The sequence below is a fragment of the Schistocerca serialis genome, chromosome 5 (assembly GCF_023864345.2).
Source record: "Schistocerca serialis cubense isolate TAMUIC-IGC-003099 chromosome 5, iqSchSeri2.2, whole genome shotgun sequence".
Classification (NCBI taxonomy): Eukaryota; Metazoa; Arthropoda; class Insecta; order Orthoptera; family Acrididae; genus Schistocerca; species Schistocerca serialis.
Genome location: NC_064642.1, coordinates 60,333,447 through 60,350,891, shown reverse-complemented (window position 1 = coordinate 60,350,891; position 17,445 = coordinate 60,333,447). Strand labels below are relative to the sequence as shown.

Sequence of the window (17,445 nt, the reverse complement as noted above, 5' to 3'; positions counted from 1 at the left end):
AAGGAAACAAACAAAAAGTTCGGAGTAGGCATTGAAATCCATGGAGTAGAAATAAAAACTTTGAGGTTCGCCAATGACATTGTAATTCTGTCTGAGACAGCAAAGGACTTGAAAGAGCAGTTGAACGGAATGGACAGTGTCTTGAAAGAAGGATATAAGATGAACATCAACAAAAGCAAAACGAGGATAATGGAATGTAGTCGAATTAAATCGGGTGATGCTGCGGGAATTAGATTAGGAAACGAGACGCTTAAAGTAATAAAGGAGTTTTGCTATTTAGGGAGCAAAATAACTGATGATGGTCGAAGTAGAGAGAATATAAAATGTAGACTGGCAATGGCAAGGAAAGCGTTTCTCAAGAAGAGAAATTTGTTAACATCGAGTATAGATTTAAGTGTCAGGAAGTCATTTCTGAAAGTATTTGTACGGAATGTAGCCATGTATGGAAGTGAAACGTGGATGATAAGTGGTTTGGACAAGAAGATAATAGAAGCTTTCGAAATATGGTGCTACAGAAGAATGGTGCAGATTAGATGGGTAGATCACATACCTAATGAGGAGGTATTGAATAGAATTGGGGAGAAGAGGAGTTTGTGGCACAACTTTACTAGAAGAAGGGATCGATTGGTAGGACATGTTCTGAGGCATCAGGGGATCACAAATTTAGCATTGGAGGGCAGTGTGGAGGGTAAAAATCATAGAGGGAGACCAAGAGATGAATACATTAAGCAGATTCAGAAGGATGTAGGATGCAGTAAGTACTGGGAGATGAAGAAGCTTGCACAGGGTAGAGTAGCATGGAGAGCTGCATCAAACCAGTCTCAGGACTGAAGACCACAACAGCAACAACAACCCATATTTGTACCAAGACATCACACCAGTTATCAATGAGATCTGGTACGGCTTTAAACACTGATGCACAAAACTAACACCCAATTAAATGAACCTTCACTCAAGTTTTACAAGAGCAAAATTTCACAACATTCGCCTTAGATGAGTCTAAGCAAACGGATACCAATAGCAGTTTCTTCTCATCATGCTCTACGTATTCACCTCTAAGGTGAATTTATTTTATGTGGCTCTGTATGTGATAGTGAGGCCCCTGAGTCTGATGAACGAGTGAAGGGATGTCTCATCTGGCTCCAATTTCCATAGTCCCTGACTAACTATAACACAAATGTAAGCCAGGACAGTTTTCACTCTCACTAGCAAGGAAGGGAAGTCTTGTCCTGATGTCTACTGAAGTATGTGAGAAGGCAAGGAAATTAACAACAGATACACATTATGATGAGAAACGTAAATATTTTATTGAGGCAAAATGTGCCTTTTGACTGAATGCAATATCCTCATTTGACTGGACACTTAGAAGGTTAATAAGCAGAACACTACAACATTGTATGACCCAATGTCCCAGAACTCAATGGAAAGTGTCTCTGCACATAATGCAATCGAAGACCTGCCCGTAAAGTAAAAAAGTACAGTTCAATAATCAGTATTACTGTGTTTATCTTCCAATAGTATGACAGACTGTCGTATCTACAGTACCAGTAAATATAAAAATTTATCTATAGTGTCAGTAAATATAAATGTTTAATTTGAGGATACAACTATCACATTTATTCATTGGAAACTGGCATTTTTGAATATACAAACGAGTGGTGTGACTGTCATATGACTTTGCTGTCCTTCATTACAATACAATTTTGATGTTCCCTCAGACTATCTATTTTATCCCACTAGCTAATATTCACATTCTTCCAAAAATAATAATTTCGTCAGGAACTAAAAACTACCTACCATGTACAGCAGCAGCAGTACACATCCAGTGTTGATTAAAACAGAGTAAACAAGCTTTTAGAGTAAATTTCACTTGTTTAATACAGTAACATATCATTAATCATTGGAAGACCTTAATCAGATGACAGTTTCCCTTCATACAAAAACCCGTTATTACAAATATAATAAATCAAAGCAACACAGGCTAAATGAAACAACATTGGCCAGCACATTATTCTTCTCTTGCAGAAGTGCTTCTTAAAGAAGAAACTATGGTGACATTAATTAATTACGAGTTGAAATTGAAATGAATCCATCAACTGCATTAACTATTCATGAAGTAAGAAGTATACTACATTTTTTTGAAGATCTGAGTAAAAGTAACAATAAAATAAGCAAAGATACAGCTATGGACAGTCTTTTAATTTAAAGGGAAGTTTGAAACCACCCAAAATTTTTCCTTCTGCGAGTTAATTTTAGAACCATATTGTGAAATCTAAATATGTTCTGAACTTCAGAAAAAATATGGCTATACTAACTGCAAGCTTACATTTATTAATATCGATTTTGAAGGCAAAGAAAAGATACATTAATAATTTTTGAGCTAGTTAAACTGTAAGGTAAATAATTTTATCACTTCAGCTTGCTATGTTCCACATGAAAGGTCATTTGACATTGTGTATTGCCACAAGAATGAGATTCCCATGTTTATACTGGTGTAAGGTGTCACATGTCAGGTATGGAAACTGAAGCAAATTTGTAACTAGACTCACATGCTGAGGCTGTATCATTTTTTGAAGAAGACCTTCATAATGCGTACAACAGGTTTTCTTTTGTACCCATGATTGCCTAGTGCAAGTCTTAATGAAGACAGCACCTTCTAAGCTTCTGGAGGTTTCAAGTATGGACACATTTGTGACTACATGGTTCTTGTATATAATCTTCCTTTTCCCTGATCAACACTCCAAGTCTGAGCAATAATGTTTATGAAAACTATAATGGGAGATGAACCTTAATTGATATGAAAGTGTTTGCACTACCAATGTTTGGAAGGTAGCATAGAATGTGGAAGGAATGGGGGGAAAAAAGGGATGACTAACATCTAAGTATCAAGTTGGGTATGGCTGCAGCATGTTTTAAATAAAATGCAATTTGGATTTGGAATCGACATTCAGCTGCACAGTCTAGACTAGATGAAATTATCTGAAACAGCACATAATATGAAACTTCAAAGCTTTGTTGCGGAATTATACATTAGGCACCTTACCAGAACAATACATTTATGTAGCTCTGTTTTACCACTCATCATGTCACATGGCGATACTTACGTTACTTTTGGCTGGGGCCTGGATTTTAATGATTTAAACGAATAGCAAAATATGCGAGCACTTTTCATCTAAACTTACATTAAGTCATGTTTCAGTTTTTAAGGTTTATTCAAGTTCATTTAAAACATTCTTGTGGTTTTTGTGTACATTGTAACACAGAATCCACTTCTGAACAAATTGTGAGTCTAGTACTTACTTTTTGCAGTGTTTGAAATTAATAGCACTTAGTTTTGAAATGTCTACAGATGTGTGGAAGGAAACAAAAAAAAAAAAAACTGAAACAAAAAAACACATTAAAAAACCATGTTTTACTACTGCACACCACTTGTTTAAACTATTCCAAATTACATAACATGTCTACAGCTATCACTGAGGATAGTTTTGGGCCTGGAAAATCTCCTCTCCACATCACAGAAGCATTTCTGAAGGCGGCGAGATCACCGCAGTCTAGCTTTGGTTCACTGTCTTTCAATGATGTTGCATTCCCACAAAGACCATCACTAATTTAGCACACCATTTAATATTCAGCATCTGCTGGAGAACACATACCAATTTGTTGTTCATTATATCAACTACGTGACCATGAGTTCTAGTCAACTATTCTGCGCCTTACACAATAACCAGGGTATCACTCAGTTGAGTACCAACAATTTCCAGTGGTGTGATGGTTTTTGATACACTGAAAAGTTGGTGTTGATGAATACCCAGTTTCCAGACAAGGAATCTGTAAAGGCCTCCCCCACAGTTCTGATAGCACTTAATTCATCGCTGTCCAGTTCACGAAAGAGTGAACTTATTTTGGTATAGTTGATGCAGTAACATTCAGTGGCATTACACCAAGAATCCCTTACGTAACAACAGGCTTAGGGACTCGGGAAGGGGGAGGGGGAGGGCGGCGGGCAGTGAAGGTGCATGTTAATTGAATTTCTGCATCCATAGCACAACTTTCACATAGATTTTCTTGACACTGGTAATTTGATTACACCTTTTCGGCAACTCTGTGTAATGTATACCATACTTAGAGAGAAAATCTAAATCCCCTTGACAGCCATTCACAGTAGTTTCACAGAGTTGTCAAACGACATGAAAATTGTCTAGCTGTTTACTCTCTAGAGAGCTTCACACATTACGAGACACTTTTCTGTGGGCCTATCCATTTTTAAACACCAACAACAATGTTTGCAACATAACTCTCACCCACACTGGTGGTTTTATTTATGGACACCCATACCCATACCCTTTGGTCTACAACACTAATTCATATTTTGTTGAGCAACTTGTCGTTAACACACACAATTAGTTCTTTCTTAGTGTAGATTGATTTCGAACTGGATGTGTTGTGTACTTCTCCATGAACTGACATAAGCACGGATTCTTCAGCTTCTCCAGGAATGTTGCAAGAAATCAGCAACTCACATAAGACCTTGAAGAATGAATGCACAATTGAGGTTGGGTTGGATTTTTTTGGGGGGAGGAGACCAGACAGCAAGGTCATTGGTCTCATCGGATTATGGAAGGACGTGGAAGGAAGTCAGCCGCGCCTTTTCATAGGAACCATCCTGGCATTTGCCTGGAGCGATTTAGGGAAATCACGGAAAACCTAAATCAGGATGGCGGGGGGGGGGGGGCCAAAGTGGCGGGGGCGGGGGGGGCCAAAGTGGCGGGGGCGGGGGGGGGCCAAAGTGGCGGGGGCGGGGGGGGGCCAAAGTGGCGGGGGCGGGGGGGGGCCAAAGTGGCGGGGGCGGGGGGGGCCAAAGTGGCGGGGGCGGGGGGGGCCAAAGTGGCGGGGGCGGGGGGGGCCAAAGTGGCGGGGGCGGGGGGGGCCAAAGTGGCGGGGGCGGGGGGGGCCAAAGTGGCGGGGGCGGGGGGGGCCAAAGTGGCGGGGGCGGGGGGGGCCAAAGTGGCGGGGGCGGGGGGGGCCAAAGTGGCGAGGGGGGGCCAAAGTGGCGAGGGGGGGGCCAAAGTGGCGAGGGGGGGGGCCAAAGTGGCGAGGGGGGGGGGCCAAAGTGGCGAGGGGGGGGGGGCCAAAGTGGCGAGGGGGGGGCCAAAGTGGCGAGGGGGGGGCCAAAGTGGCGAGGGGGGGGGCAAAGTGGCGAGGGGGGGGGGGCAAAGTGGCGAGGGGGGGGCCAAAGTGGCGAGGGGGGGGGCCAAAGTGGCGAGGGGGGGGCCAAAGTGGCGAGGGGGGGGCCAAAGTGGCGAGGGGGGGGCCAAAGTGGCGAGGGGGGGGGGGGCCAAAGTGGCGAGGGGGGGGGGCCAAAGTGGCGAGGGGGGGGGGGGCCAAAGTGGCGAGGGGGGGGCCAAAGTGGCGAGGGGGGGGCCAAAGTGGCGAGGGGGGGGCCAAAGTGGCGAGGGGGGGGGCCAAAGTGGCGAGGGGGGGGGGGCCAAAGTGGCGAGGGGGGGGGCCAAAGTGGCGAGGGGGGGGGCCAAAGTGGCGAGGGGGGGGGCCAAAGTGGCGAGGGGGGGGGCCAAAGTGGCGAGGGGGGGGGCCAAAGTGGCGAGGGGGGGGGCCAAAGTGGCGAGGGGGGGCCAAAGTGGCGAGGGGGGGCCAAAGTGGCGGGGGGGGGGGGCAAAGTGGCCCGGGGGGGGGGCAAAGTGGCGAGGGGGGGGGGCAAAGTGGCGAGGGGGGGGGCAAAGTGGCGAGGGGGGGGGGCAAAGTGGCGAGGGGGGGGGCAAAGTGGCGAGGGGGGGGGGCAAAGTGGCGAGGGGGGGGGGCAAAGTGGCGAGGGGGGGGGGGCAAAGTGGCGAGGGGGGGGGCAAAGTGGCGAGGGGGGGCAAAGTGGCGAGGGGGGGGCAAAGTGGCGAGGTGGGGGGGGCAAAGTGGCGAGGGGGGGGGGGGCAAAGTGGCGAGGGAGAAGGGCTACTCCTACAAGTTTGAAAAGGGAAGTTCATTCTGAAAGGTAGCAAAGCTCTGCAACTTTTGTTTTGTGTACCTATCGATGGCAAGTCATCTCTTTTATTCCTTAATAATACCTTTTTATAGGTGTGTTCTCCTGCTGCTTGCTGAGTACTAGGGGGTGTTAAAAAGTCCATGCGAAGTCCTGAATGATGGCACCAATGGCAGGTATCGAGGTCATGTTAAATTAGTGGCATCTTTGGAAAGAACACACACCAAGTTTCAGCCATATTGGTCTATTTCTTTTGTGTTTGGCATTCGTGTGAATCAAGGAAGTCGAGCGATTGTCCAAAAATGGATGAAAAAGAATTTCGTGTGGTGATTACTCATTACTTTTTGAAAGGCAAAACGCCTCAATAGACTAAAGAGAAGCTTGATAAACATTACAGTGACTCTGCACCTTTGATTAGGGCAGTTTATAAGTGGTTTCAAAATTTTCGGTTTGGCCATATGGGCACAAGTGATGCTGAACATCCTTGATGCCTTGTGGAGGTTACGACTCCAGAAATAATTGATAAAATCCACAACATGGGTGATGAGTGACAGAAGAGTTAGGATGTGTGAGATTGCTAGTACTGTGGGCATCTCGAATGAACGTGTACATAATATTTTGCATAAACATTTGGACATGAGAAAGCTATCCGCATGATGGTTCTGCGATTGCTCACACTTGGCCAAAAATTGAATTGTGTGAAGTGTTGCAAGGACCGTTTGCAGCTGTTCAGGAAGAATCCGCAGGACTTTAAGCATTGTTTCGTCACTGTGGATGAAATATGGAAAAGGGTGAAACTATTACAGGCGCATATTATTCATTGTTATTGGACCGTTTGAAAATCAAGCCGCATGGAAAACGCCGGAAATTGGACCGCAAAAAAGTCCTTTTCCATCACGACAATGCACCAGCACACACCTCAGCAATTGTGGTCGCAAAAAATTATTGGAAATAGGATTCCAACTCGTTTCACATCCCCCCCCCCCATTCTCCAGACTTGGCTCCCTCTGACTACTATTGGTTCCCAGATTTGAAGGAATGGCTGGTGGAAAAAAATCTTTTTTCAAAGAAGGTGGTGATTGCAGCAACTAATAGCTATTTTGCAGACTTGGAAAATTCCTATTATTCAGAAGGGATCGTCAAATTAGAACAGCATTGGACAAAGTGATAAGTCTAAAGTCTAAAAGGGGGACTATGTCGAAAAATAAAAAAGGCTTACCCCAAAGACTTAAGTAGTTTTTATTTTGCACGGACTTCCCAAATGCTCCTCGTGAATCTTCTCTATCCAACTACTTATAGTTGCTACTCACTATATAGCAGAGATGCCAAGTCAATGATAAGCACAAAAAGAAGACTGTCAAAAACAGCTTTTGGCCAAAGAGGCCTTCATCAGTATTCTCTCGGGGGCAGGGGGGTGTGGGGCAATAGGGCGGCCTGGGCAGTTGGGTTTCTGGACTTCAGAAAGCACTTAGAATGCAGGAGTGCAGAGAGTGGTAGGGCCGAGGAGAGAGAGATGGACTCCAGGGAGAGGTTCTGGATGGGACTAAGGATTTGAGGAGAGACTTTAGATGCTGCTGGATTTCTGGAATGAGGTGTCTGTGGCAAGGTTAGCTGGTGGATGAATCTGACAGCTGGCAGATGCCTTCTACCAGGTAATCCTTGCAGTTCAAAACAACAGTGATTGAGTCTTTGTAGCAGGTGGGATTATAAGGTAGGGATCTATTTTTAGGTGGTGGATTGCAGCTCTTTCTGTGGATGTAAGGTTAGCTTGCATGTTGAGGGATTTGTGGAATGATGGTGATGCAAGATTCGAGGCTGAGAGATTGTGGAAAGTTAACAGGGGGTGATTTGAGGACAGTGGGGTGGATCATGGTTGGACAGAGGAGTGAACTGAGTCAGGCAGGATTAAACATTGGTCTTTGGTTGAGTCCGATTGGTAGGGTTGGTGGCAAAAAAGTGCTTCCACTGTAGGGACTGGGAGGAGGAGAGGTGGTCTTCAACAAGTCCTGCATGACAATTTTTGAGTGGGGCAACAGCTGAGGCATTTGGAAAGGAGTGATACTTCTGTGGGGATAAGGCTTGTGTGTTTGGGTCTGTTTAGAGTCTGGATTCTGTATGGTGGTGGGAGTGAGGGTGTTTCCCCCCCCCCCCCTTTCTTTTAATGGGTGTGAGGGGGTGGGTACACTGTCATTATTCCATCCAGGTTTTCCAATGTTCAATTACTTATAGGGTTGGTCTGATGTAATTTTCAACACTTATCTTCACATAGCTGCTGTGTTTGGCTGTATTACAATGTTGTTGCGTGTTAAAGCTCTTTCCTGCACCAACTTAAAAGTTCACATGGTTTATAAAATAATATGTTTCCATCAGTGCTTAAGATTATCCCCCCAAAATCACAAACAAAACAACACTGTTAGATAACTTTACTTTTAGTGTGTTGAAGCAGACTTTTTGTTTTTTAACTGAATACTGTGACCATGTGTGCAATGTTTATTACATTGGAAGCAGCCTTTGTTGGCTTTGAGAGCCTTTTATTGACCCTGTGCAACCATGTAAGTCAGTGAACCGACTCTTGTGTTAATCTGGTTGTCTTCTATATTCCAGATAAAAAGAGCTTCGTAGTAATAGTTATATTAGTGACAATATCAGTGATGTTACATTCGCAGTAAAAATACATTTGTCTACTCTGCAATAACTGGATTAGTGCATAAATTATCGTAAAATTCGCCCTAAAGTTCAAGAAAAAGTGGCTTGTCATTAAAATCTGGGTCCTGCTTACAGAATGTCAATCTTTATGTTGCTTCCTATTTGAAGTTCAGACACAGTCCTGTTGCTTCAACACTGATCAACAAGTATTATTAATGATTTCAGTATTCAGAGCTGTAGAAACAAACAGGACAAAATTCCATTGCCCTACAAATTTTTTTCCACACAAACTTATTCAGTGCCATACATGTTTCACAAGAAGAAGGAAATAAAACTAATATGCATAGATAAAATCGAACGCATACACCCAAACTCTCCTCATTGCTCTCAGACAAAAACAATACAACACTGTGAGCAACTATAATGATTTATTGAGATAAAAGACATTTTATGTTACAAACTTCTCCTGTCGCTCTGATACAGAGCATTTTTCATTTGGTTAAACCAATGCATTTACGAACATGACATAATCTAACCCTCAAATTTTACAACTTAATATGAAGGTAACATTAGCTGATGCAAGTACAAATCATTTGGTCTCCCTTCAAATTGCATATTTAGCACAAAATATTTGTAATTTTCTTTTCAAGGCTTATAAATCTGTGTCATGGTATCAACAATGTTATATCCACTGCATCTAGTTTGTAACCTACCTTATAACTGGCATTGCAACAAATTAGGTTATGTTATAAGCCACCACACAGTGAAGACTACAGCAAAGCACCGAGTCACACAGGTGCATTATGTAACACCGGAGAAATAATTTCCCTACTGTATGTCAACAACTTTTTCCTCAAAGTACAAAACAATTCTATATTAATGGTAATATTTACAGCAATATACAACCAGCATAGCAGCAGTCAAAACAACATATTAGTAATCACACATTACACACATAGCCTTATCAGCAGCCACAGACAGCTATAATCTGGAACTCTTATGACAAAGGATAAAATGGTGTAATAATTGGGGTACCAGTACCCATAAGAAATTCATCTTTGTTTCACCAAATGAAGTGACACGTATAGTGAGTTCTTCAAACACTTTTGTTTGTTATCCGTCCAAAACTTAGTAACTTGTCAAGAAATTTTTCTTTCAAGAAACTGCACTTTACAGTTAATTGTCTTATGTGCTTGAAATCTTGTGTATGTTAATTACTGATTTATGAACTATCCAGCTGTTTTTCTATGCTGGTTTCATTCACTGACACTCTTGAATTTATCATATTCCAGGTACAGTGCTTTACCTTTGGTAGTAATCCTGGAAAACAATAATTTAAAATAAGAACAGTAATATACAGTAAGCGATGTATTGTTTTCCCTTTACATACCTTCTACTGACTTTGGCAAAGTAACTTTCGAGACTACTTCATCCAAACAGTTATAATATTAAAAAAATGCCCTTTTATTTATTTGCAAAGTATTTTAACTAACACTTCAACATGTTCTTCAAGAACTCAATTTCAAAATGAACTTTAGTTCAGGGATTTTTTCTTTTAAGCAGCATGAAGTTTGAGAGCTGAAGTCTCAGCATTTTTATAGAATTTGATAAATATGTAAGTATCTGCTGCAAAGCACTGTACCATAGACAACATACATGTGTGAATAGACTGCAGTCCACCAATATTAAACAGGCCTTCATGTACACAAACATCCTTCTCCTCCCCTCCCCACCATGCACACATTCACCAACATAAACGCACGTATTTCATATTTTATTGTAGTGACTGATGAATGAACAGTTTCAGCACTTATTTTTAATAATAAATTCAATCTCCAAGGTATACACCTTAAGACTGATGTCACATATTTTACAGAAATAAGCAACTGCTTGCTAAAACACAATCCACTGTTTCACAGCAGTGTGAACAGTTCTCTCAGGTTAGTAGCACACAGATACTTGAAGCCACTTTTTAATCTATAAAAAATTAGATCTGTTCAAATAAAAAAATTATTTCAAAATTGAAGGCTCGAAGATCATATTCTCACCAAGAGCCTCAGCCTTTTGTCAAATCTCATGTCACTGAATAAATTGTCAGACTAGATGTCTGGTAATTTACGATGGTATGAGATGCTAGGTATGGAAACCAGAACAAAATATTTATATCCTGGAGCAGAACAATGTAAATGGGGAAGATTATTAATTTGGACATATACAGATAGAAGTGAAGGAGGAAAATTTTTAAATAATACTTAACACAAGATCACAAAAAGAAGGGGGGTGGGGGGTAGATGTAACTATGACAATTAATAGCAACACTTATTGGTATGATTGCTAATGGAGAATTTTGTTTCTCCACGTTCAGTGGATACAAACGGGTGTCTCATCTCAAGCGCATTCTTTTTATGCTTTGGTGCTATTGTTGGCAGTTTTAATAAATTGAACAACAGAACTTCTAACAATGTTTTCCAGCTAGTAATGGAGGGTTTGTTGGTTTGAAGAGTTCTATATGGAAGACTTTAGAGTTACTGACAAAACGAAGAGTAAAAGAAACTTTATTTACATTTTCAAAGCAAAAAAGAAAAATAAAATGCCCACAAATTCACCAACTAAATTTCTCTGCAAGATAAATTAGCCCTGATAGCTCATTTTTGCAGACTGTGCCAATTTACCAGGTGCAGGGAATTATGAGCAGAAATTTTTACTTTGAAAGAAGACACAATTTCTCTACAACCACCCCCCCCCTCCCCGAGATTGGTCAGAAGTGGGACTCACAACATAAATATGATTAGCTCTCTCATACAATAGATTCCCATTACAGACAAAGTTCAACTCCATGCTGATCATTCTCAGCACTGTTCATGGTCCAGTTAATATTACACAAGAGAATTTAATCTACATTACTATAACAGTATACTCAGTGAAGTGCAATAAAAGAGACAGAAGCTCCTGCAGTGCACCGAGTAGTGACAACACAATGGAGGGAAGAAAAAACAACCAGTGGAAGGAGTAATAACAAAGATCAGACAGTTTATGAAATTATGATTTAGAAAGACAGAAAAATTCAAATTGCTGCAATTTTTTTCAAAATGAGTAATGAGAACAGATTTTTTTGTGGGAGAACTCTGCACTCTTATAGAAACAAGTATCATAACAGATAAACAATATTCTTATTATTGTTGATAAACTTTGGTAGATGATTAATACAGACAGTGAAAGTTTATAAATATTGGTTCCTACAAGAGATCCTTAGCTCTTTCTGAGAAATCCTCTTCTCCCCCCCCCCCCCCCCCCCCTCCCTCCACCAAACTACCACTCGCACAATGATCCTGGTGCGACTTAAGAAATTTTGATTTCAGTAGGTGTGGGAAAGGACTCATTAAATATTATACATATACTTTAGTTCCAGAGCCAATTACAATTACTGCAATATGAGAAAAGAATTTCTGTATTTTCTATAAAAACTCATTCTGTACAAAGAACAAAAAATTACGCATGTATATATATTCTGTGGAAGAATGACAAGGAACAGGGTATAAAGAGAGGAGAACAGAGGGAAGAAACTTTGCAATTTACATACATATATATAAGAAAAAAATTACAATCAATGGTAAAAAATATGTTGTTCAGTGAATGGACATATCACGTCATGCTCATTTTATGCCAAACAATGAAACAATGTATTGCTTCCGAGTATTAAAACTGTTATTTTTCAAACTAACTAGGATAATGAAATGTAACATGGAGCTTTAAAATTATCATTATTAAGCGTCCTATGTTTAAAGGATGAATGGGTTACATAATACAGATTGTTTGATGATCCTTCAAAATACACAAAAATTAAGGGGTGTACATATGTATAAAATTAAATTAAAAATTTTAGTTCATTCTTGGGCCATACGGAATACCCTTCAAAATGATTTACAAAATTAATTATGTCGAACAGGGCGCTTTATTTTCTGGCTTATGAGTTCTTCGGCTTCTAACTGTGCTCTGAACGCTGCTACTTTTTCTTTGCACTTTATCAGTGCTTCAATTTCCTGCGTTAGGAGCTGATCAAGTTGCTTTGAATAAGCTGAAACAGAAACACATGGTGCAAAAATTGAAGTATTAATGTGCAGAACAGCAGGGATTATTGCTAGAAATGTAGTAATGTAAATAATGAGTAAGATTTTATGTGAGTGAAGCTTCCTGATACTTCCAACAACATTAATATGGTTTAGTCATGAAAAATAAAACACACACAGTCAGTGAAGCAGATGCAGTAAATATTTTTTTCAAAATAGTTAAGAGTTTTATTATTTTTCCATCACCATAGAATTATAACAACTTAGGGACCATGCCATCTTAACTTCCTACCAAAGAGTCGCTCGAGGGACTTCCGACGTTTAAGGTTACGAGATATCTGAGAATCAATTCTGAATACCTTTCTATTTTGCCAATCTGTAAGAGAAATATTAGTAACAAAAGTTCAGTTATGAATAAAATAAATTCTGTGAAAATAAATGAACCTGTGTAGGTGTTTTTATCTCATTTGTTTTCATTATTAAGTTCTCAATATGTCAAATAAAAAGTACCTTTACCATCCAAAACTGGCTTTGACTATGAAAATGTACCTACTTTGAATGTTTCATCTGGAGAAAATATATGAAATTTGAATCAGTAAACACCTTTGTGTTACATGGTCAGCTGACCCTACACTATTATTGACTGGTGTCAACGGCAGTATTACTGTTAACAAAATTATTGAAGTTATCCATTCAGTAGCCGGCAATATTTCAGTATAGAGTTTGCAAATAGATAAAATTATAAATACATTTAAACTATGTTTAACGTGACGAAACAACATTAGTTTTGCATGAAGTTACTTCAATCATGCACATGCACAGTATTCCCCTAGTTGCAATTTGCCTCAATAAATTTTTCCATTTTCTTTTGTATCCTAAGCAAAGTCTTTTTTTCAAAGACAATACTGACTTGTAGAAAGTTTACTACTACAAAAAAAAAAAAAAAAAAAAAAAAAAAAAAAAAAAAAAAAAAAAAAAAAAAAAAAAAAAAAAAAAAAAACCACACAGAGGGATGGACCTGGGAGGGGGGGGGGGGGGGGGGGGGGGGGAATGGAAAGACAGGGCATGTAACTGAATTATATAGCCATTTAAGGTCAAGCGACTAACTAAAGAGTACTGGACCTTGATGTATTTACTTTACTTAAATTTCCACGTCAGTATTGTGTTCGTGGGTTGTGAAATTATCAGTGTACGGGATGAGGAGGTGGGGTGGGGGTTGTCTTCAAGCTGAAGGTTGGTTTTAACACCACAGAGTTTCACTAGGCACTGTCAGTCACACTGGAGGCGATATGCTAATGCCCTCCTCCAACTAGGGAACTGACTTTCCCTGCAAGTTATAAAGTTCAACATGGATGGCAAACTATAGTGTCAATCTGCATTTTTCACATTAACTAACATTGCCAGAGCTGAAAGTGGTCAGTTACAGATAAAGATCTTTGGAGCAATCTAGGATCAAACATGAGTCCTCACTGTAGGTTGTAATTAAATAATGTCCTTAATGTACCACCATCGTTATTAACAAAATTACACCTGAAATGATAGTTAAACTGCCACACCTGTTTCTCGAGAAAAAGCACTATTCAACTTAATTTCACCAAATTTGTACACCTGAATGGTTGAAGTTTGTAAACAGCTATCTTAAGAACAGAAATTGGCAGGTAACATCATCAAATCCAAGGATAGTTTTTAAACACGAAGATTATTAGTGACATAGGAGCCTTAACATTTTATCATGTGCTAGAGATATATGAAATAATGTTCCCTTGGAATGGTCCATCTGAAAGTAATTCAAGCATAAGCAGAGCTGAATTATCACAGACGTATTTTGTGTGTGTGTGTGTGTGTGTGTGTGTGTGTGTGTGTGTGTGTGTGTGTGTGTGTAAGAAATGGTATGTGGATTTTAATGGCAAGTTAAGAATCTGCGCAACTGTATCTCTTGATTTCACTTAAGTATCAAAAAGTAAGGTTTTTCATCTTCCAGAGAGAGGGGGAGGGGGTGGGAGGAGGGGGGGGGAGGGGTTGTTCTCTTATCTTACTGTTGAGAGTCATTCTGCACTTCAGAGCCTAAAAATTTGACTACTAATGTAGGGAAAGTAATTAAATTGAATAAATAAATTGTATCTTTAATTACAAGAATTCCAAACACCACAGAAAATCTGTTTCAAAGGCTTCATAAAACAAAAAATAATACAGTCAAATTTTGTTCATTTTGTGTCACATTTTTTTAAAAACAAAATATGCCCTCCCATTATTTTATACTTTAATCTAGCAACTCAAGTTAAAAATTAAAAATAAGTGGCAGATAACAGTGTACTCTGTTAACTCTTATTAATTTGATGTCAGCACACAAAAACAACTTTTAAAACACAAACAAATTTACTCAAACTTAATTATACACATACAACAAACTGCAGAACACAGAGCAGTCAGTGGTTGGCAAATGTGTGAACACACACATGCACTCAAACTTGCACAAAAACCAAACAGTGAACTGTCAATGACAGTCACTGAACTGTAATGCATTCACTGTATTAAAATTGTGAGAATAGGACAAACAATGCAACATACAATATGGGAATCGTACAAGCAATATAAAATATGTATCTTTCTCTAGGTGACGACTCACCTCTTTTCTTTGTGTAATTGCCTTTGTTGTGAGGGGAAGCAAATAAAGCATTGTGGGTAATTCCTGCATGTCGTGTGGCAGTGATACTATCTAGAACATCATCATTTGCCCCTTTTACAAAAGAAACCCTAGCTTCATTTTTTTTTGTTGTCCTACAATTACTAGTCTGGAGATCACCACGGTTAATTACATTATTTGTATAGGTTTTCAGCATACTGCTGCGTGTACAATTTATGCTATTCATACTAGAACAGTAATTCTGATGCTGCTCACCATCTTGGTCATAATCCACTTCATTTGTAAGTGCAAAAAGCTTCTCAGCCACGTGATGCCAGTGTGGGTTACACTCTAACAAATGTTTGTGTGTATCAATAACTTCTTCTTCTAACATCTGAAGATGCGAAACAGCTTCGTGGAATGTGTATAAATCTGCAGAGATTTCTTCAGCCTGTGAAAGACACGGATAAAGTCGATACATCAAACCCTGATGTAAAAATATTGCATTAGTTTACTTATTAAATTATGTTCACTTCATTTAAATGGGCAAACACTCAAGTCAGTGACAAAATTCTAACTTTATGCTTGCAATCAAATTGCTGATGGGCTGTGCACTCACATTGTATGGGGACTGGAGATTGATTAGCTGAATGTGCCTACATTGAACTAAAGCAGCATTATAAAATAATCTCTCTCTCTCTCTCTCTCTCTCTCTCTCTCTCACTCACACACACACACACACACACACACACACACACACACACACACACACACACACAAAAACAATACCATTACAAAATCTGGCACTCACATTTAATGATCGCAGCTGCGCAAGGTCACTATCTTCTAAGTTGTCGTCGACTCTCATAGTTTCTTCTTCGCTTGGTGACACTTTTGTTTCAGTGAGATCAGTTGCATTTAGTTCCTTTACTCTGTCAGCATAACGTAAAGTGTTCAGGGAATGTTCACAGGAACTCATGCCAGGACTTATCATCGCTATCTGTAATACAAACACAAACAGTAGAATATGTTCTGAATATTATTGTTGCCTCCACTACAGTCCTACCACAATTCCTCCTATCCCCCCTTTTCTGCCTTTGTCCCACATCAACACAGCTATTTACAAAAGAAGACTCTTTGTTCCCTCTTTGCTGAGATTGCTGGCCATAAGCAGTAGTTTGACTATAGTTTTTAAAGATCAGTAATTTATACATGGAACAATATTATGATTATTAACACACTTTGAAATAGTATTTTAAAATTTGTGATTTATAAAATTTAAATTCAACTCAAATGCTTTCTAAGTAAAATGTAATTCCCTGCAAATTCCATGTTTTTTCAGAGGAATCACCACCCTGAATTACAGATTTGGCATTGTTAATTTACAGGGTGGCTGTGGCTAAATGCCCTTCTTGTCACCACCCCTGAAATATCTGTCAGTTTGGACTTCTTTCCAGCACTTTTGTTACACACTCCTGTAAGAGAAGCATGTATGACCACTTGCAGAGCTCTTCTTCATATGTTTTGGAAAGAATTTCCTAGTCCAACCTTTGATTATTCCACATTCTTCAGCAGTAGTATAGTGGTTAGAGTTATCTGCCAGTGGCTGGGGGGGGGGGGGGGGGGGGCGCAGGTTCTATTCTGCATAACTACCTTAAATTTTTTTATGGTGGAAAGATCTAAAACAGGGTCCACTCAGCCTCTTGAGGCTATATAAGAAGCCATTTGATAAAATACCCAGCAAAACAGGCATGTAAGCTGCAAAAATTGTCAAATCTACAAGCTTGTACCAAACTGGAACCAGCAACACCTTTATTTATTTAGCACTATTTCAGGATAAGCTATGCAAGTTCTAGGCAGGTAACTTGGGTGACTAACGGCAGTCACCCAGCATCCTACCAACAAGTCTAAATATGCCACTTACAACAGAGCCTGTGATACTGATCCACTTCGAGTCTTCCACACAATACCAATCCCATTTTTTTTTTGTAGAAAGAAAATAAATGAACATCACTGAAGGTCATGGAGAAGAGGGGGGGGGGGGAGACACAGTTGTGAGCTTTTACACTTCAGTAGGCCAGAGGGACAGGATCGCCGAGTTCAGGCAGGGACCGAATGTT

General features: G+C 40.1%; 1 protein-coding gene across 3 annotated transcripts in view; it reads right to left on the bottom strand.

The window, feature by feature from the left end:
* Window positions 1-12,067: 12,067 nt before the first annotated feature.
* The window catches only part of LOC126480723 (kinesin-like protein Klp10A), a 327,696-nt gene continuing 322,318 nt past the window's right edge, over window positions 12,068-17,445 (bottom strand). Inside the window, exons 12-15 of one of the 3 annotated variants that reach the window (XM_050103985.1) lie at window positions 16,137-16,325; window positions 15,602-15,776; window positions 15,329-15,418; window positions 12,068-12,710 (exon numbers count right to left, since the gene is read on the bottom strand). In XM_050103985.1, coding sequence (XP_049959942.1) covers window positions 12,565-12,710; window positions 15,329-15,418; window positions 15,602-15,776; window positions 16,137-16,325 — 600 coding nt within the window. In that variant the 3' untranslated portion in view covers window positions 12,068-12,564. Of the gene's footprint in view, window positions 12,711-12,994; window positions 13,079-15,328; window positions 15,419-15,601; window positions 15,777-16,136; window positions 16,326-17,445 lie in introns of all 3 variants that reach the window. The other 2 variants (XM_050103986.1, XM_050103987.1) reach the window with 2 other exon arrangements.